Source organism: Salvelinus alpinus, chromosome 28, assembly GCF_045679555.1.
Source record: "Salvelinus alpinus chromosome 28, SLU_Salpinus.1, whole genome shotgun sequence".
Lineage (NCBI taxonomy): Eukaryota > Metazoa > Chordata > Actinopteri > Salmoniformes > Salmonidae > Salvelinus > Salvelinus alpinus.
This window is the reverse complement of record NC_092113.1, coordinates 25,953,543-25,980,902: the sequence shown is the minus strand read 5'-3', so window position 1 is coordinate 25,980,902 and position 27,360 is coordinate 25,953,543. Positions and strand designations below refer to the sequence as shown.

General features: G+C 43.5%; 1 protein-coding gene across 1 annotated transcript in view; it reads right to left on the bottom strand.

Annotated features, from left to right (window-relative positions):
- LOC139557509 (prickle-like protein 2) overlaps positions 1–27,360 on the bottom strand; it is a 42,227-nt gene that overhangs the window by 2,210 nt on the left and 12,657 nt on the right. The window contains exons 2-9 of the mRNA XM_071372447.1: positions 22,947–23,029; positions 6,344–6,527; positions 5,565–5,678; positions 5,172–5,309; positions 4,750–4,953; positions 2,248–2,434; positions 709–1,020; positions 136–444 (exon numbers count right to left, since the gene is read on the bottom strand). Coding sequence (XP_071228548.1) covers positions 136–444; positions 709–1,020; positions 2,248–2,434; positions 4,750–4,953; positions 5,172–5,309; positions 5,565–5,678; positions 6,344–6,527; positions 22,947–23,029 — 1,531 coding nt within the window. The remainder of the gene's footprint in view (positions 1–135; positions 445–708; positions 1,021–2,247; positions 2,435–4,749; positions 4,954–5,171; positions 5,310–5,564; positions 5,679–6,343; positions 6,528–22,946; positions 23,030–27,360) is intronic.

Sequence of the window (27,360 nt, the reverse complement as noted above, 5' to 3'; positions counted from 1 at the left end):
ACTATTGCATCTAACAGAGCTCTACAGTTAACTGTTTCATTCTGAACACAATGCTTTAGCTTAAGACCCACATTTATTATGCATGTAATTGCCTTGAAGTAGCACTTTGTAGAACAATTCACCAATGTGTAATACCTTTCGTAACTTGACTACTCTTCTCCACCCAGTTCCCACAGTCCTTTGCAGTAGAAGTTCCTCTACTGAAACTGGTGAGAGGGTGTCCAGCGTAGCCATTGGGCTCTCCTAAAAACTCCAGACTACTGCCTGGATGCTTGTCACAGTCTCCAGTGTGCAAACTGTTGAGAGATTGGTCGACAGGCCAAGATGGTGCCCAGCCATTGGCTAAGCGACAGTGGGGAAGTGGAGAGTAGGACCTTCTGAGGTTACGATGACCGTTGGGTGGTGGGGAGACTCCATTTGGAACATCAGTAGAGATGTGAACACCTGGGAAACAGAGATGAAATGAAGATAAAACACACCTTGCTTGAATAGAAAAGGCTACGTAATCTTTGGCAATTTCTAAATGGTATTGTTTTGATAATTTGATCAAAGTTGCTTTGGATAAAATAACCTGCTAAATTACTCAAATTATTACTTCATTTCAATTTCATTCCCTGCAGGCTATGTTATGTTTGTATGTGTATGAGTATTACAAGGCTCAGGCATGACCTACATAACATGTAAATGCCATCTGCAGTATAACGCTACCGTCTTTTCCTGGGACAACAGGGATGTTGGCTCCCTCTGGTGGTTGCTGTGGGGAGCAGCGCTGCGACTGTTGGATCTTCTCTGCAGTCTCACAGTGTCTGTGCTGCGGAGGCCGGCTCTGGAGGGCAGAGTCACACGAGTCTGAGTTATCTGGGTCCTCTCCCAGGGAGCAGGGCTTGGAGCAGAAGATAAGGCCCCCACGCGGGAGGAAGGGCCGCCCCAGCAGGGGGAGCCGACAGCGGGCACAGCAGAAACACGACTCGGCTGCATGCCAGTGCTGGCCCTCATAGGTCATCTGACCCTGGTCTATACCTGGAAGACAAAGAGAGGCTCTAAGGAAGTTGTCTCTATGCGAGTGTGTATATTTCTCTGTGTGAGTGAGCATATGTTTCTGTCTGTGCAGCACACGTGTATATTGCTTTTTATGTGTACAGATGGCATATCTTAAATTTGATCATCCTGTTGTTGCATGAAGTTTCCTGCACAGCAGGAAATGCTAACTTGTAGTGTATTCAAGGTTTAAAAAGGCTTCTAAAGGTTGTCATTTCCTTTTTAAAATGTCAGACAAAAAATATGTATCAACCCCTACAAAATGTATAGTCCACAACAAATGTTTTCCTGCTTTAGTAAACTGGCTCATATTAAGATCCTACATCTGTATGTGTGTAAACACTGAGTATACCAAACATTCTTAATATTGAGTTTCACCCCCCCCCCCCCACCCACCCCCCCTTTTGCCTTCCGAACAGCCTCAATTTTGTCTCGCCCATTCACCCTCAATGACACACATACACAATCCATGTCTCAATTGTCTCAAGGCTTAAAAATCCTTCTTTAAACCGACTCTTCCCCCTTCATCTACAATGATTGAAGTGGATTTAACAAGTGACATCAATAAGGGATCATAACTTTCACCTGGATTCATCTGGTCAGTCTATGTCATGGAAAGAGGTGTTCTTTTTTAATTTAAAAAAAAAAATTATTTAAAAAAAAATTACCCCCTTTTCTCCCCAATTTTCGTGGTATCCAATCGCTAGTAATTACCAACTTGTCTCATCGCTACAACTCCCGTACGGGCTCGGGAGAGACGAAGGTCGAAAGTCATGCGTCCTCCGAGGCACAACCCAACCAAGCCGCACTGCTTCTTAACACAGCGGGCCTCCAACCCGGAAGCCAGCCGCACCAATGTGTCGGAGGAAACACCGTGCACCCGCCCCCCTTGGTTAGCGCGCACTGCGCCCGGCCCGCCACAGGAGTCGCTGGAGCGCGATGAGACAAGGATATCCCTACCGGCCAAACCCTCCCTAACCCGGACGACGCTAGGCCAATTGTGCGTTGCCCCACGGACCCCCCGGTCGCGGCCGGCTGCGACAGAGCCTGAGCGCGAACCCAGAGACTCTGGTGGCACAGCTAGCGCTGCGATGCAGTGCCCTAGACCACTGCGCCACCCGGGAGGCCCGGAAAGAGGTGTTCTTAATGTTTTGTATACTCAGTGTATGCTTCCCTTTGTGGAAACATGGACCTGTGTAATTGCAGTACCTATGTGTTCCCCACAGGTGTCACAGTACTCTGCATAGAAGGACTCATAGCAGGAGCAGCAGTACGGCCGGCTCTCTCTCATGATGTACCGCTGCCCTCCCAACGCTGCCTCACACTCAAAACAACAGAAATGCTTCATGTGCCAGTGTCGGCCCTCTGCCTCCGTACACTCATCTGCTAGAATGATCTGCATTTCAGGGAGAGACGGAGTGAAGAAGAAAGAATGTGGGTCAACAAATCATATCTCAAGAAAATACTTCTGGTTGTTGAAAGACTGTCATTCCTCTGGCAAACAGGTTTTCCCAGGGTGTCCGTGTGACAGGGCCAATGGTGTTAAATTAAATTATCAATTAAATTACGTTGAAACCAACATGGAATAGATGTTGAATTGACGTCTGTGCCCAGTAGGTTGTGAAGGTCAGTCATGACTAGGGCTGTTGCGGTGACCATATTACCATCACACCGGTGGTCACGAGTCATGAAGGTTAGGTTTAGTCACTGTATTATGCTTTTCCAAGCTCTGATGCTGCTGATGGTCATTAGTAGCCTACCAAACTTGCTAACTGCCTGGGACTCAGCACTCTATAGTCCCTCTAATTATTCTGACATCAATGCAAATGTATTCAAAAATCAAATCAAACACTTAATGAGAGCCCGTGAGCTCATGTTGCGCAACATTTCAATAGGCCATGCAATTGAGTGAGAAAACAGAGTGATGGCCTCTATTAAAAAGAAGATCAGCTTTCTATAGGCTAGGCCTACTATATTTATTTCTCAACTTTTCTCAAATTAAGCACATTGCTTATATTTACAACAGAAGTATAGTCTGCCTGGCTGGCATGAAAATAAACCACGGGGAAAAGCGTCCTCCATTCGCTATTTAAGTGCATAGATGACATTTATTTTTTTCCGCTGCCCCTGTTTCGATACAGGTGCATGATAAATGGTCCATTCTAAATCAAAACAAATTTCACACATATATTTAGTGTATGTAAAGACAAGATTAAATCAAGAATAGTTTGATGGGTGACAATATTAGCCTATCACTTGTGAATGATATATTATCACTCGTGGATGTTGCCCAGCATAAGAAACGATGCCTTTTATTGCGACTTTTTCAAATCATAGTCGCCCACCTCAGGCCTATATGTTTGATAAGATTTGTATCACAACTTCATAAAATAAAATTAAGCACATTAATCAGCTTTACAAGGGGTGTATTGCCTAACTGGTTACATAAGCAGCACGTGAGTTTCAAGTTTGGGGAAGTATATTTTCACCATAAAAATGCACCTTTATAATAAAAGCATTACATGCATAATTGCATTTGCAGTCACTTTTGATAATGGTGTTTTCTGCTAATGGAACATTTGCACTTATAGCCTACTACCATGTGCGCATTGCTGTGCCTATAATGTGAAGAAATAGCTTAATAGTTTATCAACATTTTAAGCTAAACGTTCTGATCTGTTGCTTCAGCCACATTGCGTAAAAAAGGTTTTTTGAATCTAGTGGTTGTATTAACTTGGGATCTACCGCATCCCACAACTGTCCCAGACTATGTTTAGAATATTTATTTCTCGCACAGAATAGGTGGACCTTTGTACTATGATGATGTAGGCTAGTGCTTTTGCTGTTCGTTAGGCCTACGCATCTTGTTGGCTAACAAAAAGTAAATGTGGACAGTTCTTCCAACATCTTCCATATGCACCTCGGAAGAACGCGTGCAGTTGCGTCCCCGATGCGTCTGTCTTCACTTATAGCCTGTGACAAAGACCCAATCACGTGATGGAGTGGGCGCCACTCAGAGTGCACAACGCAAAAGGCATGGATTTTTTTAGAGTGCATTACGGCCAGACAAAGGGGATGCCGCCGGGAAATTCTAGGCATTATCAAGTGCTTTTATCAAGTGCTTATCAAATTGCGAATGTTTGATTGATGTTGTGTACAGCCTGCGCAAAAAACTAAGTAGAGCTTATGCCTTTCAAGGTACTTTTTTCAAATCATCATTAGAGTCGCATCATGCAGCCTGTATTGAAAATCAAAACATATAGCCAACGTTTGTAGAACAACTAAAGTTACATTAATAACTCTAAATTAAGCATATAGTAATAACAATTTCGTTGTTAACCGCTCAACACAGAATAGCCGCACTCCCTCAAATCGTTTGGAGAAAATATTTATATTTTATTCCGATTTGTTCAATTGTATTCTTCATACTATAAAATTATGTTTGACAATCCTGGTCTACAGGCACGTAAATCAAAGAAAGAAGACATACTCTCCCAGCCCAGAGTAAGAGTACACATCTCCTCATAAGAGTCAGTGTTAGAACTGGACAGGGCAGATAGCATGTATAAACAGACAGTGGATCCACAGTTTAGAGAGCTTTGTGGATAGGACAGACAGAGGTTAAACAGTATGGAGAAATTTGTGGACTGGACAGGGCAGGTCAGAGTGTATGAGCCAGTGCGGAGAGATTTGCGTTGTAGACACAGTCACCTCATCACAGGCCTGGCAGCGTGGTTTCATTCTCTCAGCGTGGTGCCGGCCGCAGTAGATCTGTCCGTCCTGGTAGAAGTAGATGAGGTCTACCAGCAGCTCAGTGCACGAGGCACACTGGAAACACTGAGGGTGCCAACAGCTACCGTGCCCCGCTCGGCTGGCAAACACTGCAATGTCCCCACCATAGATCTGTCTGCCACACTGAAACACAGAGAGAGAAAGAAAGAGAGCGAGAGAAAGTGAGAGACAAAACAACAGGTAAACAAAATGCAAATGTGCTTGAGGGAGTACAGAGAATACATACACTAAATACCAAGAAATTCCCTAATTCCTCGTCTCCATCTCCCCAATCCCTCACTTTCAATGTTTCCGTCCCACCCTAGTCTCCCCCCTGATCCCCCACCCCCAGCAGTGTCTACCTGTTGGCAGATGGCTCCGGTCATGGTGACAGGGAACAGTCTGACCATGCCTCTGCCCAGGTTCTCCCTCTTCCTCTGCTGACTGAACAGACAAAGCTCCTTCTTCTCCTCCTCATCCAGATGGTTACAGTACTGATGCTGGAAACACAAAACACATACAGTTATAATGCTGACTCAGACAAGCAGAACAGTAGTGAGGAACAACACAAACCAACTAAATTACAGCCCAGAAGCTAGGAAAACCAACATTTCACACAGAGTTCCAGTCTAGTATTAGAGAACAGTTACAATGCTGAGTCAGACAAGCATCCCAGCAGAAAACAATTATATTACAGCCCAGGGGCGTTAGGTCACCAATACCTCACACAGAGTTACAGTATTAGTGACCGTTACCTCACTGTCGTGGGCTGGTAGCTGGTGAAGGAGCTGTTTGATGCGGTACCTCTCTCCTGAGCTGTTAGCATAGGGCACTCTGTCCTCCGGGATACAGCTGAAATACTGATACACCTGGATTCAAAAACAAGAATGTTCAGACACACACACTCCAAGGATGTTTTTGACCCTGTGTGTTGAAGTTTAAACATACACTGAGTACAAAACATTAATGACTCCTGCTTTTTCCATGACAGACTGACCAGGTGAATCCAGGTGAAAACTATGATCCCTTAATGATGTCACTTGTTAAATCTACTTCAAATCAGGTTAAAGAAGCCTTGAGACAATTGAGACATGGATTGTGAATGTGCCATTCAGTGGGTGAATGGGCAAGACAAAATATTTAATTGCCTTTGAAAGGGGTATGGTAGTAGGTGCCAGGCGCACCAGTTTGTGTCAAGAACTACAACGCTGCTGGGTTTTTCATGCTCAACAGTTTCCCATGTGTATCAAGAATGGTCCTCCACCCAAAGGACATCCAGCCAACTTGACACAACTGTGGGAAGCATTGGAGTCAACATGCGCCAGCATCCCTGTAGAATGCTTTCGACACCTCAATGCCCTGACGAATTGAGGCTGTTCTGAAGGCAAAAGTGGGGGGTGCAACTCAATATTAGGAAGTTGTTCTTAATGTTTTGTACACTCATTGTATATGCTGAGTGTTAATGTATGCATGTATGTGAGAGAGTGCGTGCATTAATGTATGTATGTGAAGCATTCTCTGTACTGGTTCTGACCTGTTCAGGCTTGAGTCCAGGTGGGACCCAGGCGTACTCCTCGGATGCACAGCCCGAGTCGTCATCAGAGATGGAGTGTCTTTGGAAGTCTGAAACCAGCTTCATCATCATCCTCTCCAGCTGGCCCGGCACCGCCCGCACTGCATGCTCCTCACGCACACACTTACAGTGCACACAAATCTTTCTGTGGAGAGAAAAAGAGGCCATTGGGTTCAATACATGGCAACTCAGAGTATTGCACAGATGCAACACCAACCAAACAGAAGGCTAGGACTGAACAGTTGGCAACAGTGTGACTAAGTTTTTTTTTTTTACACATCTAATAATCTAATCATAAAACACGCCATTAATTGCCAACTCAAAAACCCATACTGTCTGTAGTCAAGTATTGCATGGCAGGAACATAATTTGCGTTGGAGACATGAAGTAATTAGCCAGCCCACAAACATTATTGAGCTTGACTCAATATGACTCCCTACATTACAGTTACTACCACAACAAACAGGTGTTCATCCAAGGAGAGGCATGTCACCAACTCCGATACAGTCAAATATACACTGAACAATCAGAGGCTAAAACAAGCATGGAGTAAAACTGCAAACTGACACGCACACGCATTCAGTCTAACAGTGACACGGTTGGATACACACACAACTGGATGAGGAAGCTGACCATTCTCTGAATACCTGCTGAAGGAGACCCCAGCCCATTGAACTCAATATTAGGACGGTGTTCTTAATGTTTTGTACACTCATAGGTTAGACAGTTTTGATTGGACAGTGTTTTTCTTCTTCCGTTTCTTGCCACGGAGCTACCGTACATTGAATGTTTGGACTTCTGTTATGAAGCCAGAGCATGAGTGAGTCATATTTCACTGTTAGTTTTACAAAAATAATTCTACATTTTCAGTTATAAAACTGATGATTGTTTATTTTTGATTAAAAGGTATTGATGATGGGTGTACTTTTTGCTTCATGCGTTGTAAACTCAGCAAAAAAAGAAACGTCCTCTCACTGTCAACTGCGTTTATTTTCAGCAAACTTAACATGTGTAAATATTTATATGAACATAACAAGATTCAACAACTGACACAAACTGAACAAGTTCCACAGACATGTGACTAACAGAAATGGAATAACGTGTCCCTGAACAAAGGGGGGGTCAAAATCAAAAGTAACAGTCAGTATCTGGTGTGGCCACCAGCTGCATTAAGTACTGCAGTGCATCTGCTCCTCATGGACTGCACCAGATTTTCCAGTTCTTGCTGCGAGATGTTACCCCACTCTTCCACCACGGCACCTGCAAGTTCCCAGACATTTCTGGTGGTGAATGGCCCTAGCCCTCACCCTCCGATCCAACAGGTCCCAGACGTGCTCAATGGGATTGAGATCTGGGCTCTTCGCTGGCCATGGTAGAACCCGGACATTCCTGTCTTCTAGGAAATCACGCACAGAACGAGCAGTATGGCTGGTGGCATTGTCATGCTGGAGGGTCATGTCAGGATGAGCCTGCAAGAAGGGTACCACATGAGGGAGGAGGATGTCTTCCCTGTAACGCACAGCGTTAAGATTGCCTGCAATGACAACAAGCTCAGTCCGATGATGCTGTGACACACCGCCCCAGACCATGCCGGACCCTCCACCTCGATCCCGCTCCAGAGTACAGGCCTCGGTGTAACGCTCATTCCTTCGACGATAAACGCGAATCCGACCATCACCCCTGGAGAGATAAAACCGCGAGTTGTCAGTGAAGAGCACTTTTTGCCTGTCCTGTCTGGTCCAGTGACGGTGGGTTTGTGCACATAGGCGACATTGTTGCCAGTGATGTCTGGTGAGGACCTGCAAGCCCTCAGTCCAGCCTCTCTCAGCCTATTGCGGACAGTCTGAGCACTGATGGAGGGATTGTGCGTTCCTGGTGTAACTCGGGCATTTGTTTGTTGCCATCCTGTACCTGTCCCGCAGGTGCGATGTTCGGATGTACCGATCCCGTGCAGGTGTTGTTACACGTGGTCTGCCACTGCGAGGACGATCAGCTGTCCGTCCTGTCTCCCTGTAGCGCTGTCTTAGGCGTCTCACAGTACGGACATTGCAATTTATTGCCCTGGCCACATCTGCAGTCCTCATGCCTCCTTGCAGCATGCCTAAGGCACGTTCACGCAGATGAGCAGGAACCCTTTCTTTTGGTGTTTTTCAGAGTCAGTAGAAAGGCCTCTTTAGTGTCCTAAGTTTTCATAACTGTGACCTTAATTGCCGACCGTCTGTAAGCTGTTAGTGTCTGAACGACCGTTCCACCGGTGCATGTTCATTAATTGTTTATGGTTCATTGAACAAGCATGGGAAACAGTGTTTAAACACTTTACAATGAAGATCTGTGAAGTTATTTGGATTTTTATGAATTATCTTTGAAAGACAGGGTCCTGAAAAGGGGACGTTTCTTTTTTTGCCGAGTTTAGTATCATCCGCATATAGATGAAGTTTACCATTTGTAAACAGATTGACCAATGGTGTTTATATAAATAGTGAAGAGAACAGGTCCCAAAATCGAACCGTGGTACACATTTATGCACTTCAAGAAATGTCGGACTTGAGCCTGAGTTCTGAGTCCTTTCACTAAAATAATCATGAAACCATAAACAGGCGTCAGAGCTCAGGCCTATCGAGGACAACTTATTCAATAAAATAGCATGATCAACAGTATCAAAAGCTTTGGACAGGTCCACATACAAAGCAGCACATTTAATTTTAGTGTCTAAAGTATTGACAAGATCATTAACAACTAAAGTGGTTGGAGTAATATTGTCAAGACCAGGTCTAAACCCTGACTGGTTTACATTCAAAATACATTTCTCAGATAAAAGAGCAAAGTTGTACATTTACCAAGGATTCAATAATCTTAAAGAGACAAGGAAGCCTTGAAATGGGCTGATAATGATTAAGATCACTAATGTTACTATCCTCACCATTATGGAGTGGCAGCACAAGAGCTGATTTCTATCATTTTTGAATATTTCCCGATAACAATGTTAAATAAAAAATGTGGGGTATTGAGCCAGCTATGACGGGCTCTGCAGTTTTCGAGAATTTGGCAGGGTTCTTACAATCAGAGAGTGGTTACATAATAATCCATTTGTTTTTACACAATGGTTCCTCAGTTGCTTAAAAGCTTGCCAGGCCAGGCCTACACCTGTGTTCCTGGCCTTGACCCAAGCATCATCTCTTTTATGAATGACTTAAAGATAGTATCTAAAACATTTTGGCAAGGGAAATGGATTTCACCTCTACCCTGTCTGTCAGCTCTGACCTCATGATAACCCTCAATATTAATATCAGAGTCGAGAATGTCCAGAAAGTTTCAGTCAATACCAGAATGTCCGAATTCATTTGCATAGCCCAGATCTTAATGTAATTCAGTTCAGGAAGTAAGAGCCTAATGTTCAGATGCATCAACCCAAGTCCTTTACAATTTCTGAAGTCACATGGAAATTCCAACTCAAACAAGCAAGTATGTTCAATAGGCGGTTGCGGGCCCTGTCTGATGGTTGATATTGATTTAGTTGGTTTGGCTATAAGATTGCATAGAACTAGACCATTAGTCTATCCCTATTAGTAAAGAGGAAGAAATTGGAATTACCTTTCCAAGGTTAGCATCATAGGGCCTGAGGCCGCAGCCAATGTCAATATGAGGAACTCTCAGAGTAACCAATGATGGAATGTTATAAACTGACTTACATGGGCTTTGGTTGCTATTGTGCAACAGCCCAAGCCCTCTAAGTGATTTGAAACCCGAGGGGGTATTCAAGTTTATGGTATTCACATTTGAACTTTAAGCACTGGGTGAGCAGACCACAGTGGGCTCCCCTTTTGAGCTAACAATAGCAGATCTAAGAGTGGAATTCAATCAAATGGGTACAAAATTACAACTGACAACATCCCTGGCAGTATAGACAACAGTACGAAGATAACGCTTAGAGAGGATGGGCGGTTTTACCTGAGTGGGGCTTGGTCTGTCTCTGAGTCAATATCTTAACACAGCTTTAAAATGTGACGAGAGAGTCCGGGCTCCTACCGTAGATGGTTTGGGTGGAGTCCATCATCCCTGTATAGCATCTTTTGTTTCCAAAAAGTTTTTAAAAATTGTCAATAAAAGTTATGCCAACAGAATGGCAGTAGACTTTAAGCCAGATATGAAGTGCTAAAAGCCTGCTGAACCTTTCACAGTCGAGACTCAGCGATGGCACGGGGCCAGATATAATCGGCTGCTTTTCAGAGCCTTTTAGGGTGTTGATCAGCTCAATAAAATCCTGTTTCATTATCTCTGATTTACCATTTTTGATATCATTTGTTCCCACATGCACTACAACAGCAGCAGCTCTTGGCTGGGAACAAATAAATCCTGTGATATCCTTCACCGTAGCCCCCAGGTAGCACAGGGTTTTAGCTCCAGGAACTAAGATGTGCTTCACCATGGAACTACCAATGATAATGGCTGGAGGAAGTAGTAGTGCTAGTAGTGACAGTAGTGCTTGGCAAGCGGGAGCAAAGGGCACTGTGTCCCAGTGTTGTTACCATTCATGCCCACCCCATTGAGTAGTAGACTGTATGTATATATCAAGGTGACATCTAGATGGTTATTAATATTAGTTATTTCTTGTGTAGGCTGCTATCCTGACCTGGCTATGTCATATGGCTGTGAGCTACACTAGTTCATTTAGCAGACAAGATCATTTTATTGTATAAAGAATACAATTGAATATAGCTGAATAAAACAGAAAATATATTTTCTCCAAACAATTTGAGGGAGTGCGCACATGTAGCTATTGTTTTGATAATGCCTCGAATTTCCCGGTAGCATCCCCATTGTATGGACGTAATGCCCCCTAAAAAAATCCATGCTTTTTGCGGCCATTGGCCGTTGTGCCCTTGGGCTGAATATAATAATTAGAATTCCCTTCTCCTGGCTGCATGCTCCGAAGCACCTCTCACCCACACGGCTCTCTCAGATAGCTACATTTTTATTAGCCAATGCAGTCACATGATTGGGTCTTCCTCACAGGCTGAAGACAGACACATCAGGGACGCAACTGCGCACGTCCATATCCAATTCCGGGGTGCATATTGAAGATATTGGAAGAACTGTCCACATTTACATTTCATCAGCCAACACCATTCTCAAAAGTGACCGAAAATGTAATTATGTATGTATTGCTTTATTATAAAGGTGCATTTGTATGGTGAAAATGATCTTCCCCAAACTTGAAACTCACACACTGCTTATGTAACCAGTTAGGCAATACACCCCTTGTAAAGCGGATTAATGTGCTTAATTTATTAAGTTATTTGGCCACTTTAGTTGTGATACAAACCTTATCAAAACATATAGGCCTATGGGCTAGGCTTATTTTGCGACTATGATTTGAAAAAGTTCAGAGAAAAACAGGCATGTGCTGTTTCTTGCCTCACTGCACACAAGCTGGGCATCATTCACAAGTGATAATATAGTGAAAGGCTAATATTGTCACCCATCAGACTATTCTTTATTTAATCTTGTCTTTACATATACAAAATACTATACAGTGATTCGGAAAGTATTCAGACCCTTTGACTTTTTCCACATTTTGTTACGTTACAGCCTTATTCTAAAATAGATTAAATCATTTTTTCCCCTCATCAATCTACACACAATACCCATAATGACAAAGCAAAAACACGTTTTTAGAAATATTTGCAAATTTATAAAATATAAAAAAATGAAATAAAATGTACATAAGTATTCAGACCCTTTACTCAGTACTTTGTTGAAGCACCTTTGGCAGCGATTACAGCCTCGAGTCTTCTTGGGTATGATACTACAAGCTTGTCACAACTGTATTTGGGGAGTTTCTCCCATTCTTCTCTGCAGATCCTCTCAAGCCCTGTTAGGTTGGATGGGGAGCGTCGCTGCACAGCTGTTTTCAGGTCTCTCCAGAGATGTTCGATCGGGTTTAAGTCCGGGCTCTGGCTGGACCACTCTAGGAAATTCAGAGACTTGTCCCGAAGCCACTCCTGCGTTGTCTTGTCTATGTGCTTAGGGTCCTTGTCCTGTTGGAAGGTGAACCTTCGCTCCAGTCTGAGGTCCTGAGTGCCCTGGAGCAGGTTTTCATCAAGGACCTTTCTGTACTTTGCTCCGTTCATCTTTCCCTCAATCCTGACTAGTCTCGCAGTCCATGCTGCTGAAAAACATCCCCACATCATGATGCTGCCACCACCATGCTTCACCGTATGGATTGTGCCAGGTTTCCTCCAGACGTGACGCTTGGCATTCAGGCCAAATAGTTCAATCTTGGTTTCATCAGACCAGAGAATCTTGTTTCTCATGGTCTGAGAGTCCTTTAGGTGCCTTTTGGCAAACTCCAAGTGGGCTGTCATGTGCCTTTTACTGAGTGGCTTCCGTCTGGCCACTCTACCATAAAGGCCTGACTGGTGGAGTGCTGCAGAGATGGTTGTCCTTCTGAAAGATTCTTCCATCTCCACAGAGGAACTCTGGAGCTCTGTCAGAGGAACCATTGGTTTCTTGGTCACCTCCCTGAGGTTTGGCCGGCCAGCTCTAGGAATCTTGGTGTCCTTTCTACTCCCTGACCAAGGCCCTTCTACTCCGATTGCTCAGTTTGGCCTTCACTCAGTACTTTGTTGAAGCACCTTTGGTAGTGATTACAGCCTTGAGTCTTCTTGGGTATGACGCTAAAAGCTTAGCACACCTGTATTTGGGGAGTTTCTCCCATTCTTCTCTGCAGATTCTTCATGTGCCTTTTACTGAGGAGTGGCTTCTGTCTGGCCACTTTACCATAAAGGCCTGATTGGTGGAGTGCTGCAGAGATGGTTGCCCTTCTGGAATTTTTCCCCCATCCCCACAGAGGAACTCTGAAGCTTTGTCAAAGTGACCATCGTGTTCTTGGTCACCTCCCTGACCAAGGCCCTTCTCCCCCCCTGTTTGCTCAGTTTGGCCGGCTCTAGGAAGAGTCTTGGTGGTTCCAAACTTCTTCCATTTAAGAATGATGGGTGCCACTGTGTTCTTGGGGACCTTCAATGCTGCAGACATTTTTCGGTACCCTTCCCCAGATCCGTGCCTCGACACAATCCTGCCTCAGAGCTCTACGGACAATTCCGTCGATCTCATGGCTTGGGTTTTGCTTTGACATGCACTGTCAACTGTGGGACCTTATATAGACAGGTGTGTGCCTTTCCAAATCATGTCCAATCAAATTGTAGAAACATCTCAAGGATGATCAATGGAAACAGGATGCACCTGAACTAAATGTTGAGTCTGATAGCAAAGGGTCTGAATACTTATGGAAATAAGGTATTTTTTTACAAGAAATTTGAAAAACCTGTTTTTGCTTTGTCATTATGGGGTATTGTGTGTAGATTGATGAGGAAAACAATTAATTTCATCAATTTAAGAATAAGGCTGTAATGTAACAAAATGTGGAAAAGGGGTCTGAATACTTTCTGAATGCACTGTATGTGTGAAATTTGTTCTGATTTAGATTGTACCTGTCTCGAAAAAGGGTCAGGGGGAAAAATACATGTCATCTATGCACTTAAATAGCGAATGGAGTACCCTTTTCCCGTGGTTCATTTTCATGCCAGCCAGGTAGGCTATACTCCTCGTGTAAAAAGAAGCAATGTGCTTAATATTAGGAAAGTTGGGATATAAATATAGTAGGCCTAGCCTATAGAAAGCTGATGGGATACTCCTCTTTTTAATAGAGGCCATCAATCTGTTTTCTCACGCAATTGCACAGCCTATAGAAATGTTGCGCAACATGAGCTCATGGGCTCTCATGAAGTGTTTGACTAGATTTTCGATTAGATTTGCATTGATGTTAGAATGATTAGAGGGACAATAGAGTGCTGAGTACCAGGCAGTCTAAGGGTTGCCCCCTCACATTGAATAACTCAAGCTGGTTGATCCATTGCCATTAGTAACTTAATTATTCTTCTGTGTGCAATTTTTAAATAATGGGTTCAAGGACATACATTTGGTGTATTATAAGCAATTATTGGTACCATGATTGTCTTTGAATTTGTGAAATGTATTTACACAAAGACTGACCATGAATATTGCAATTTTTCCATTCAATATAATGGTGGATCCTGTTTTCTGCTAACAATGCCTGCAGTACTGCGGCCGTCCTTAAACTTCCGTGGCTACAATGAGAGGGGGCAGTCGTTCTCCCCTGTCCCACAGTGGTTAATAACTGTTGGAGGAAGAGAAGATGGAGATGGAGGGAGTAATCCTCCCCCTTGTCACCACCTCTGGGCTGTCATATCTTTCCTCTGAGTAATTGTTCCTGTCTGTATGTGGGACTGACTGTGGCAGTGTGAGAAAGGGTTTGTACAGTATGTGTTCATGTATGTGTAGGCATTACATGTGTGGATGCATCAGTGTGTGGATGCATCAGTGTGTGGGCTCCTGTATAAACAGTATCTCTCTGGTTCTTGTGTGATTGCATAACAGGCCCTCAGCTGGTATTTGCGGCTCAAGGCCAGCTCCTCAGACACAGATGGAGGACAAAGCCGCTTTGCGTAGACATCCCCCTTAAAGCACACACAAACACCAATCCTTTCATGTGGATAAACAGCATTCACTTTCAATCCCCTGTTCCAAAGTCTCCCATCTCATCCTTACTACTATTCCCTTCCCAATAAAATATTAAACTGAACAGCTCTCCTGCGGATCGTTTCCAACCCTGGCTGCCTGAGCTCCTTATAAGGCCAGGTTGTAGTGCAGTGGGTTCAGTATAAATCATGGTAAACATAGCAGGTCACCTCAGGGTAAGCCATGCTGGCAAAACTCACAAGCCACAATCTAGCCCCAGCTGTTTGTCCTCAGAGCGTGTGTACACTGTACGTGTGTGGATGTAAGAGCCACCGTACAACACAGAGTCACTTGTGTGTGTGTGTGCACGTGCTGGTACAGATGCCCCGCAGCATGCAGGCAGCTGGAAAACCATTACATGTACCAGGGAATGTTATCCAGCCACCCACCAGCTCCTCAAAATAACAGGGAGATTTATCAGGAAGGTAATCAGCAAAGAGTTGTCTAGAGTATAGTTTCCAAGTCCAACATGAAATGCTATTGCACCAGAGCAATTCATTTTAAATGATGTGTAGGTCTGTGCTTGCAAATGGGCTTGATTGTTATTAACCCACTTGTATCTCTTTGCCAGCCTGGAAAGACATCTAGCTTGCCATTTAGAGTATATTTAGCTTGAATGCCAGGATGGCACACTCAGCCGCCACACCCAGCCACTGCCAAGAGACCCTCAGAAATGACCGGCGGTGCTACTGTGGTCACAGAGCAGATGCTGATGTGATATGTTTGGCCTGTAATCCCTGTTACGCCTCCAATTCTCAGGTTACGTCACAACCGGCTGGGCGTCAGCGCACTGTGGCTGTAACAGTTGTTGTTGTTGTTGAGGCATCTTTCTTTGTGTTGATATGTAAACAGTGACTCTGGTTGTGGATAATCCCGTACATGACTGACTGCTGGGCAGAAGGATACAGTAAAGTAGTGTAGGCTGCTTCTCTGTGATGCTACTGAGGTCAGAAATCATTGCTCTGCCACATGGCCTAAATGTTTACTATGACCTCTCTGGTCTTTTCACACAGCACTGATGGCTTTAGCGTAGTTCACTAGTATTATATATTAGAAACATATACAGTATATCCTTATTTTATACTCTACATTTTTTTAACGAAGCACATGTCTAAAAAATTATTAGAATAAAATACCTATTAGCTTGTGGTACTCTAATCTGGTCTTAACCACTAAACAGAGTAAAACATTGTGAACTGGGCCAGCATGGAGACTCTGTAACTTCCATTAGTGCACAGTACATACTGCACAGCAGGACCACATAATCCTGACACATAATCCTCAATAACTTCCATATTCCCTACTAGCCCTCTTGGAGGGGAGCAGAAATAACTCTCTCTCTGCTTATTTTCACTTTTGGAATGCCACAACACAAATTACAATCATTAGCGGTCCTGTTTTCAAATCTGCTAGCAGTGCTAACAGGCTCAATCTAAATTCTAAACCCTCTCCCTCTGGCGAGTAGGGACCCCACTATCCACTTCCTACTATCCGCTGTGAGCTAACACATTCAAGTACACACAAGGACTTTTACTTTCTGTTTGATGAGTGTTAAGCCTTCCAATTAGTGGCTACATACAACAAAACAAAAAAGTAAAGCAGGAATTATCCAAGACGTTTACCTTTCGTCATCAACGTCACAAAGAAATCCATGCTGACTCTGTAACATCCTCCTATCCAGACCGGTGCTATAGTGAAGCTTCTCAGAATCTGATCTCAGATTTAGTCACATCATGCTGCTGCCTGTCTGTCTGTCTGCCTTGTCAGAGCTGAGTTCAAGATGAGGCAGCTCCTTACCAGCAGAAATGTGTTTTCTCTCTCAACATGTCTCTTTTCAATGTATCCCTCCCCCACACCATCCCTCTACCCCCATCTGATAAGAGTTGACCAAACAATAAGTCTCTGGACACACACACACACTACATTCTTTCCATTCACTGCATGGTTTCTCCACACTTCTAAAAAGCGTGCAATAGTTAAATTTGACCTCTCACATTTTCAGAACACACATACACACCAATGCCGTCAGCTTTAATGTTTGAAATAATTGGAGCAGATTCTATAACAACTTAATTTGGAATGAATCATTCTATGTTCTGACAAGTCTAATCAAGATGAGCAATGCAGCACAGATAAAAAATGCTTATGTTTGGACATCCAGCCATTTTGACCAATTAAAGGATGGCATTTCAGAGAACATCTTGGCCTGGCTAGAGGCCTCTAAGAAGTCCAAAATCATAACAGCTCATCTGACCTCACTGTCAATCACTCCAGGATGACCTGTCAATCAACAGATCCAACCCAAAAGGCCCTTTGTCCTTAGATCTATGTTAAATTGCCTCGCTTGTCAATCTCTCTTTTATCTTTCTCTGTTCATGCCCCTTTTCCGGTTTCTCTCACTCTTGCCTGGAATAACTATTTAACTGTTCAAACATCAACAAGTGTGCCATCAACCCTGACAAGATAAGTAATAAGATACTCACTCTTCCATACAATCACAACTTATAACAAATTCAAAAGTCACTTTTTAGATGTATCATTAGCCACTCAATCCATCCCCATTTGTTTTGGCCATACATGTGTCAAATGGGTAATGTATTAAACCAGTTTGTACAGTACAGTGACCAATAACCCTCTTGGGATGAATGTGTCTGCTCTGCTCTTGGTGTGACTAGCTGTGATTTAAACTGAGTAGCTACAGTATCTCTCTCTGTGGCCTGATAGTGCTCTGAGTCCAGATTAGATATATCCATCTATCCCTCTGAGAAACAGATGGACACTGTCCCAGAATGCTTGCTCTGTGGTCACTAATTAGTGCCTGAGTAATCGCCACGCCACCTGCCTGCTCTTACCAACTAATAGGGGAGGCTGGCTTTGAGCACTCTGTGTCTCAGTGTCACTGACTGGGACCTATGGGGTCACAAGTAACTTAATTCCTCCTCTGGTGGATGGGGTAGTGGAGCCATCTGCACCCTGCCTAAGAGGCCTCTGCCCCGGCCCTGCCTGGGAGAGAGCAGGTTGATGATGGATCACTGCCCTGACAGTGTGGTTAAACAGCTGAGCTCTTTGGTCACTTGCCTGTTTGTCTTCCATAGTACTGTGAATGGCTTAATAAAGGAGATGCCATTTGTCCTGAACTCTGGAGTCTTTAAGATGTTAAACAGTGACCCCCATACATCTCAATCATTTAACCATTCTGCTCTGTGGTAACTGGGAAGTAACTGTGGTTCTGACACCTCCTGCTTAAAAGGATTACACATCTCTCATTATTCTTGCCCTGATATCAGACTGGAACATTCAACAAAAACTCCCTGTCACCAGACCTCAAACCAAGTACCCTCTCTATTCTGCCCAAATGTCTTTCAATAACTTCACCATACCAAAGATGAATATAACCATACCAAAGATGTATGGTAAACACATCAATGATATGATGACAGTTGCAGTTTTATATCTGGTTCTTTTATCTGGTTTGTCTGTGTTTTTAGCACAACAGTATAAAGTACAGTAGAGTCACCATGTGCTTTAGATTAAGGACTGTTTGTCTTCAAAGCCTGTTGACTTGACCTTAACACAGGGACATAATAACCAAGGGCGCAAGCACTCAATTGGAATAATTTGATAGAAATGAATACCCTCCTTGCAGCTTTTATTCCATTTTATAAACTGGGTGGTTTGAGCCCTGAATGCTGATTGGCAGACAGCTGTGGTATATCAGACCGTATACCATGGGTATGACAAAAATGTATTTTTACTGCTCTAATTACATTGGTAACCAGTTTATAATAGCATAAAGGCACCTCGGGGGTTTGTGGTATATGGGTAATATACCACGGTTAAGGACTGTATACGCGTTTCATCGTGCTTAAGAACATATCTTAGCCATGGTATATGGGCCATATACCACACCCCCTCGTGCCTTATTGCTTAAGTAGAACCCAGTCTGTGTTTCTTCTATCTGACTCTTTATTAGTTCAATCTGCCAGCCAGGGTTGGCTTATCTTCTGAAGGCCCAATGTGTGTTTGTGTATGCTGCATTGTTTAACCCAGAACTCTCTTTCTCTCTGTCAAACCTCCATGAAATGTGGCTATTGTCTCGATTCACTAAAACAACTAATAAAGGGAATACTTCAGAAAATAGTCAGAAGTGTGTTAACTTCAAGCCTTGTGCGAATGTACATTGCGTCTACAAAAATATTTGTAAAATGTACCGGTCCAAACTCAAAACCTTCTAAACTGCCCTTCCTCAAAGTGCTTATTAACTGTATGAAGACAGTGAAAAGTCAGAGAGGGATGGGTTGAAGGAGGGGTGGCTCTATCACAGCAGTGGTGGCTCTATCACAGCAGGATCTGAAAGAAAGGGATGGGGAGGAGGGAGGGAGAGATTCAGGGAGGGGGAGAGAAGTTTAGGGCTTCATCACAGCGGTGGCGGCAGTAGCCGGATCTGAAAGGGCTAATCTTATTAGGGTGACGTACAGGATTAGGACTAACTAAGAGACCCAATGGGCTGGACACACTGAGGAGGAGAGGGAGGACAGGATTAGGACTAACTAAGATACCCAATGGGCTGGACACACTGAGGAGGGGAGGGAGGACAGGATTAGGACTAACTAAGAGACCCAATGGGCTGGACACACTGAGGAGGAGAGGGAGGACAGGATTAGGACTAACTAAGAGACCCAATGGGCTGGACACACTGAGGAGGGGAGGGAGGACAGGATTAGGACTAACTAAGAGACCCAATGGGCTGGACACACTGAGGAGGAGAGGGAGGACAGGATTAGGACTAACTAAGAGACCCAATGGGCTGGACACACTGAGGAGGGGAGGGAGGACAGGATTAGGACTAACTAAGAGACCCAATGGGCTGGACACACTGAGGAGGAGAGGGAGGACAGGATTAGGACTAACTAAGAGACCCAATGGGCTGGACACACTGAGGAGGAGAGGGAGGACAGGATTAGGACTAACTAAGAGACCCAATGGGCTGGACACACTGAGGAGGGGAGGGAGGACAGGATTAGGACTAACTAAGAGACCCAATGGGCTGGACACACTGAGGAGGAGAGGGGGATGGGAGGAGTGAAGAGGATTCATTCAGGGAGACTGCAAACACAGAAGAAAGGGGAGAGGAAAACTAGTTGTTCCTCAGAAAGACACAAGGACACTGACTGGACACCTAAATGACCATAGGTGGTTGAAAAACACTTCAACAGACAGACACTCCTTTTCAGGGGCACAGTGAGCTGTATACACTCTCTCCATATTTATTTGGTCAGTGAAGCTTCAACTTTCATTTTGGCTCTTTGAGATCAAATGTTTTATTTGAGGCGATAGTACAGAATGTCACTTTTTATTTTAGTGTTTTTATACATACACTACATGGCCAAAATGTGTGGATTTCAGCTATTTCAGCCAAACCCGTTGCTGACAGGTGTATAAAATCGAGCATACAGCCATGCAATCACCATAGACAAAGATTTGTAGTAGAATGGCCCGTACTGAAGAGCTCAGTGACTTTCAACGTGGCACCGTCATAGGATGCCACCTTTCCAACAAGTCAGTTCATCACATTTCCGCCCCGCCAGAGCTGCCCCGGGTCAACTGTAAGTGCTGTTATTGTGAAGTGGAAACGCCTAGGAGCAACAACAGCTCAACCTCGAAGTGGTAGGCCACACAAGCTCACAGAACGGTACCGCCGAGTGCTGAAGCACGTAAAAATAGTCTTTCCTCTGTCACAAGACTCACGACTGATGTACGGGAGTGTATATTCTTTTAAAATGTGTGACACACCGAAAGACAGAGGCTCAAACCTATATGTACACTACCGTTCAAAAGTTTGGGGTCACTTAGGAAATGTCCTTGTTTTTGAAAGAAGAGCAAATTTTTTTGTCCATTAAAATAAGAGCAAATTAATCAGAAATACAGTGTAGACATTGTTAATGTTGTAAATGACTATTGTAGCTGGAAACGGCAGATTTTTATGGAATATCTACAATGGCTTGCGAAAGTATTCACCCTCATTGGCATTTTTCCTATTTTGTTGCCTTACAACCTGGAATTAAAATAGATTTTTGGTGGGTTTGTATAATTTGATTTACACAACATGCCTACCACCTTGAAGATGCAAAATATTTTTTATTGTGAAACAAGCAAGAAATAAGACAAAAAAACCAGAACATTTGAGCGTGCATTACTATTCACCCCCCCAAAGTCAATACTTTGTCGAGCCACCTTTTGCAACAATTACAGCTCCAAGTCTCTTGGGTATGTCTCTATAAACTTGGCACATCTAGCCACAGGGATTTTTGCCCATTCTTCAAGGCAAAACTGCTCCAGCTCCTTCAAGTTGGATGGATTCCGCTGGTGTACAGCAATCTTTAAGTCATACCACAGATTCTCAATTGGATTGAAGTCTGGGCTTTGACTGGGCCATTCCAAGACATTTAAATGTTTCCCCTTAAACCACTTGAGTGTTGCTTTCGCAGTATGCTTAGGGTCATTGTCCTGCTGGAAGGTGAACCTCCGTCCCAGTCTCAAATCTCTGGAAGACTAAAACAGGTTTCCCTCAAGAATGTCCCTGTATTTAGCGCAATCCATCATTCCTTCAAGTCTGACCAGTTTCTCAGTCCCTGCCAATGAAAAACATCCCTACAGCATGATGCTGGCACCACCATGCTTCACTGTGGGGATGGTGTTCTCTGGGGATGAGAGGTGTTGGGTTGAGAGGTGCTGGGTCAGACATAGCGTTTTCCTTGATGGCCTAAAAGCTACATGTTTGTTTTATCTGACCAGAGTACTTTCTTCTATATGTTTGGAGAGTCTCCCACATGCCTTTTGGCCCAGAAATGCTGTTGCTCCAGATACTCAACTAGTCTAAAGAAGGCCAGTTTTATTGCTTCTTTAATCAGAACAACAGTTTTCAGCTGTGCTAACATTATTGCAAAAGGTCTTTTTAATGATCAATTTGCCTTTTAAAAGGATAAACTTGGATTAGCTAACACAACGTGCCATTGGAACAAAGGAGTGATGTTTGCCGATAATGGGCCTCTGTACACCTATGTAGATATTCCATTAAAAATCAGCCGTTTCCAGCTACAATAGTCATTTACAACATTAACAATGTCTACACTGTATTTCTGATCAATTTTATGTTATTTTGATGGACATTTTTTTTTGCTTTTCTTTCAAAAGCAAGGACATTTATAAGTGACTCCAAACTTTTGAACGTTAGTGTAGATATTATTATTCCATTACTTTACTTAGATTTGTGTGTATTAGGTAGTTGTTGTGGAATTGTTAGATTACAGTGTATAGGCTACATGTATAATCAGAGAGCTCCGTCCATCCACAGCATGTCATAGGTCTCTGCTATGAACCCTTTCAAAAGTTTTAAATGTGCTAAACCACATGAAGCTAGCATTTCTAATGGTAAACCCTTGCACTCAGAGGTTGTTTGTGTTGTGTGTGGATAACGTCCACTCACACAAAGTGCAGCTGCTCTCAGTTTTTTCCCCCGAGATTCTCTATGACCTTTTCTTTCACATTACTGAATGCTTTATCTGTTCTGGATGTGGTAAATGTGTTGTGTGTGGATAATGTTTGAGTCAATATCTAGACCTGCTCTCCACATGGACAGTTTGGTTAATCAGCTCTCCAATCCCCAGTCTACTCTAACATACAAACACACAAAGAAACCATATTGTTGTCAGAAATCACCCAATAAAGAATGGAAGTTAGCCATATGACTCTTCCTCAATAAGTATGTTACAACCAAATAGTGACGGCCATGCGACACACAAGAGAGCACTGCCTACACTGTGATCATACCTATCCTACTTATGAGTTATGACTCCAAAATGAAAAGGAAAGAAACCCATGGCATGAAATATAATCACATGAAACATCTTGAAAACAGTGTCTATGTTCCTGTGAGGAGTATGTGACAGGAGTATGCGAGGCCTACCTCCAGCCATGCATGCGAAAGCCAGGACACTGGTCTCCACATCTTATACATGGTTGTCCCCGGTCTGGGTCTTCCTCCTCCTGCTGAAATCACCACAACACGACATTAGACACCCAGTATGATATCATTCATGCATCACAAACAATTACAATAAAATTATCAACAAATACAGCATTTATTTATTTCACATGACAGTAAGTGAGTGGGAGGAGAAATGGTCACGTGTCAATGGTCATTCCACTCTAATCAAAAGCAGTATGGATGGTGAGAGGGTCAGACTTGAGGTCATTTATTGCATAGGATTAAAGTCGAGTGATCTTTCCCAAAAGATTATTCTCTGGGAAGCAAAATAAATTCACAGAGATCCAGTGAAAAACATGGACATATCCCTTCCCTTTCCCCCTCAATTTCAACATCTGCTGTTTGATTCCAAGATTGACAGAGAATTATTGGTTAAAATACACATCAGGGTACTTACTGTATGTAATATTGGTCTTGCTCATAATCCATGGGTGTGATGTCATCTGTGAGTACATGCGTGTAAACAATGTGCATGACTGTGTAACAGGGTGTGTTAATAGGGTTGTGTATGTTTATGTGTACAGACGAACTCAGCAAAAAAAGAAACGCCCTCTCACTGTCAACTGCGTTTCTTTTCAGTTTATTTTCAGCAAACATAACATGTGCAAATATTTGTATGAACAAAAGGTTTCACAACAGACATAAACTGAACAAGTTCCACAAACATGTGACTAACAGAAATGGAATAATGTGTCCATGAACAAAGGGGGGGGGGCGTTCCTTTTCAGGACCCTGTCTTTCAAAGATAATTTGTAAAAATCCAAATAACTACACAGATCTTCATTGTAAAGGGTTTAAACACTGTTTCTCATGCTTGTTCATTGAACAATATACAATTAATGAACATGCACCTGTGAACGGTTGTTAAGACACTAACAGCTTACAGATGGTAGGAAATTAAAGGTCAGAGTTATGAAAACTTAGGACACTAAAGAGGCCTTTCTACTGACTCTGAAAAACACCAAAAGAAAGATGCCCAGGGTCCCTGCTCATCTGCGTGAACGTGCCTTAGGCATGCTGCAAGGAGGCATGAGGACTGCAGATGTGGCCAGGGCAATAAATTGCTATGTCCATACTGTGAGACGCCTAAGACATCGCTACAGGGAGACAGGATGGACAGCTGATCATCCTCGCAGTGGCAGACCACATGTAACAACAATTGCACAGGATCGGTACATCCAAACATCACACCTGCGGGACAGGTACAGGATGGCAAAAACAACTGCCCGAGTTACACCAGAAACCCACAATCCCTCCATCAGTGATCACACTGTCCGCAATAGGCTGAGAGAGGCTGGACTGAGGGCTTGTAGGCCTGTTGTAAGGCAGGTCCTCACCAGACATCCCCGGCAACAATGTCGCCTATGTGCACAAACCCATCGTCACTGGACCAGACAGGACTGGCAAAAAGTGCTCTTCACTGAGAAGTCGGGGTTTTGTCTCACCAGGGGTGATGGTCGGATTCGCATTTATCGTCGAAGGAATGAGCATTACACCGAGGCCTGTACTGGAGCGGGATCAATTTGGAGGCGGAGGGTCTGTCATGGTCTGGGACGGTGTGTCACAGCATAATCAGTCTGAGCTTGTTGTCATTGCAGGCAAGACAGGGAAGACATCCTCCTCCCTCATGTGGTACCCTTCCTGCAGGCTCATCCTGACATGACCCTCCAGCATGACAATGCCACCAGCCATACTGCTCGTTCTGTGCGTGATTTCCTGCAAGACAGGAATGTCAATGTTCTGCCATGGCCAACAAAGAGCCCGGATCTCAATCCCATTGAGCACGTCTGGGAGCTGTTGGATCGGAGGGTGAGGGCTAGGGCCATTCACCCCAGAAATGTCCGGGAACTTGCAAGTGCCTTGGTGGAAGAGTGGGGTAACATCTCACAGCAAGAACCGACAAATCTGGTGCAGTCCATGAGGAGGAGATGCACTGCAGTACTTAATGCAGCTGGTCGCCACACCAGATACTGACTGTTACTTTTGATTTTCACCCCTCCTTTGATCAGGGACACATTATTCCATTTCTGTTTGTCACATGTCTGTGGAACTTGTTCAGTTTATGTCTCAGTTGTTGAATCTTGTTACGTTCATACAAATATTTACACATGTTAAGTTTGTTGAAAATAAACGCAGTTGACAGTGAGAGAACATTTCTTTTTTTGCTGAGTTTATTAACACTTGTGAAGGATGCCCAGCGTGTGCGTTAAGGCAATAAACAGCATATGCCTTTTTTTTTACTTTTTCAAATCATATTCGCACACCTCATGTAGCCTAGCCCATAGGCCTATATGTTTTGTATCACAACTAAAGTATCCAAGTAACTTCTTCAAATTAAGCACATTAATCCGCTTTGCAACCGGTGTAGAGCATAACTGTAGAGCATAACATGGTCCCAGACCATGACAAACCCTCCACCTCCAAATTGATCCCGCTCCAGTACAGGCCTCGGTGTAACGCTCATTCCTTCGAGTATGTAAACTCTGGGACAGTTGTGGAATGCCATCGATCTCACTTTTTTTAATGTAGATGTTCCAAAGGTCTGCATCAGTGGCTTGTAGGCTATGTGTGGAAGCCAGGAGATGCTAAACGTGTTTATGTAAACGAACAGTCAAATACCGTGTGACCGGCAGTTATTTGCTTGACAATCACTGGCTGACAAAATGTCCTGACCGCCACAGCCCTAGTTAGAGGTAGGGGAACAGGTTCTCCTCCAGTCCAGAAGTAACAGCCCAGGCACTGAGTCCAATCCCCATACAGCAGAACTACAGCTCCTGCTGGGAGTGGGACTACAGCCACACACGACCCAAACTATCACAAGTAATTTTGTGAATTCAGAATATCTCAAAGTACATTCAACAAACCATTAAAAAAAAAATCATGTTTTTGCACATTAGTATTGGTGTCTATTCATGTAAGTAGTCTTTGAGAGTGTGTGTGTCACACTACTGCTCTATTGTGGTGTCTCTTTTTAGAGATGAGAGGAAGGAAACAGATACAGGAAGTGTGCTGCACCCTTTCCTTTCCCTCTCCATGTAGTCACTGTCTCCACTTTCCTTTCCTCTGACATCCTACCTCTCCTCTCCCACATTCTGATGAATAATTTTCTCACAATAATGTGCTCTTTTCTTACATTCGTCTAAAGGTGTTGAGAGATACAGTAGATGATAAACAGTTGGTTCACACCATACAAAAGGTTTCCCCAATAGACACCCCGCGGGCCAAATTCGTCTCGTGGGTGATTTTATTTGCCCCCCAAGTTTTCCAGCTCATAAAGTTATACAAGTATAGCGAGTAGCCATTTTCAGTGAGTGTGGACATTTACAAGCGAAAGGGAAAGAGAGAAATTGTGCAAATGAACAAAGTTGTGATGTATGCTTGTCTGATGGAAGAGCAGCATGTGTACATGGAGCAGAGGGGGGAAAAATGCTAGTTGGAAGCACAGGGAAAAAATTGGCAGCTGTACAGATAACTCATCCAGAGGTCTTTGACTTCTCAAACACGGCAGAAAGCTAACACCCCGTCTCCTTATTAATTCAGCCACATACTCAGCTAACAAGTAACTACAGACACAGCTGGAGAGTATAGCACATCTTAGACAGTTATAAGATATCTGATGGCAAACATTTAGTAGTGAATTGCATACAAGTCTAACTTCATTACCTCATATGTGCAGCACAACAGAGAAGGACTCACCAATAAATATAGAACGCTATGGATTCACTAGCGTCCGCATTCTCCAGTTGTACACTTTACAACGAACACGTGACTGCCTGCTGTTCTGGGGAACTACGGTAAGCTTCATAATGAAAAATAATGTGGCAGGCAAAATGAAGAACGCAATCTCCTTTATCTCTTAACTTATTCCACGAGTTCACTGCAGGTATTTACTTAAAAAGTAGCTACAAATATTGAAATGTATTCAAAAACCTCAAAGAAATAGTTTCAACGGTATTGACGGTATATGAAAACCATCCTGTGGGTATTTCCAAATAACCTGGAATACGGTATATACTAGAGATGCACAATATATCGGTGAACATATCGGAATCGGCTGATATTAGCTAAAAATGCCAACATCGATATCGGCCCGATGTCTAGTTTAAAGCCGATGTGCAAAACCGATGTCAAAGCTGACGTGCATACCTATATAACGTAGGTACATGATGTAATGACGCCACGTAAAATGTTGCACTACACGTGCAACACAGTATTCCTAACCTAGCCCACAATGTCTGCTGTGTGGACCGAGCAGTCAAGTCGAGCAGTCATTTGAAAGAGTAAGGAAATTTCAGAGAGAGAACTCAAAGGTGAAACCCATTAAAGCCAAGAT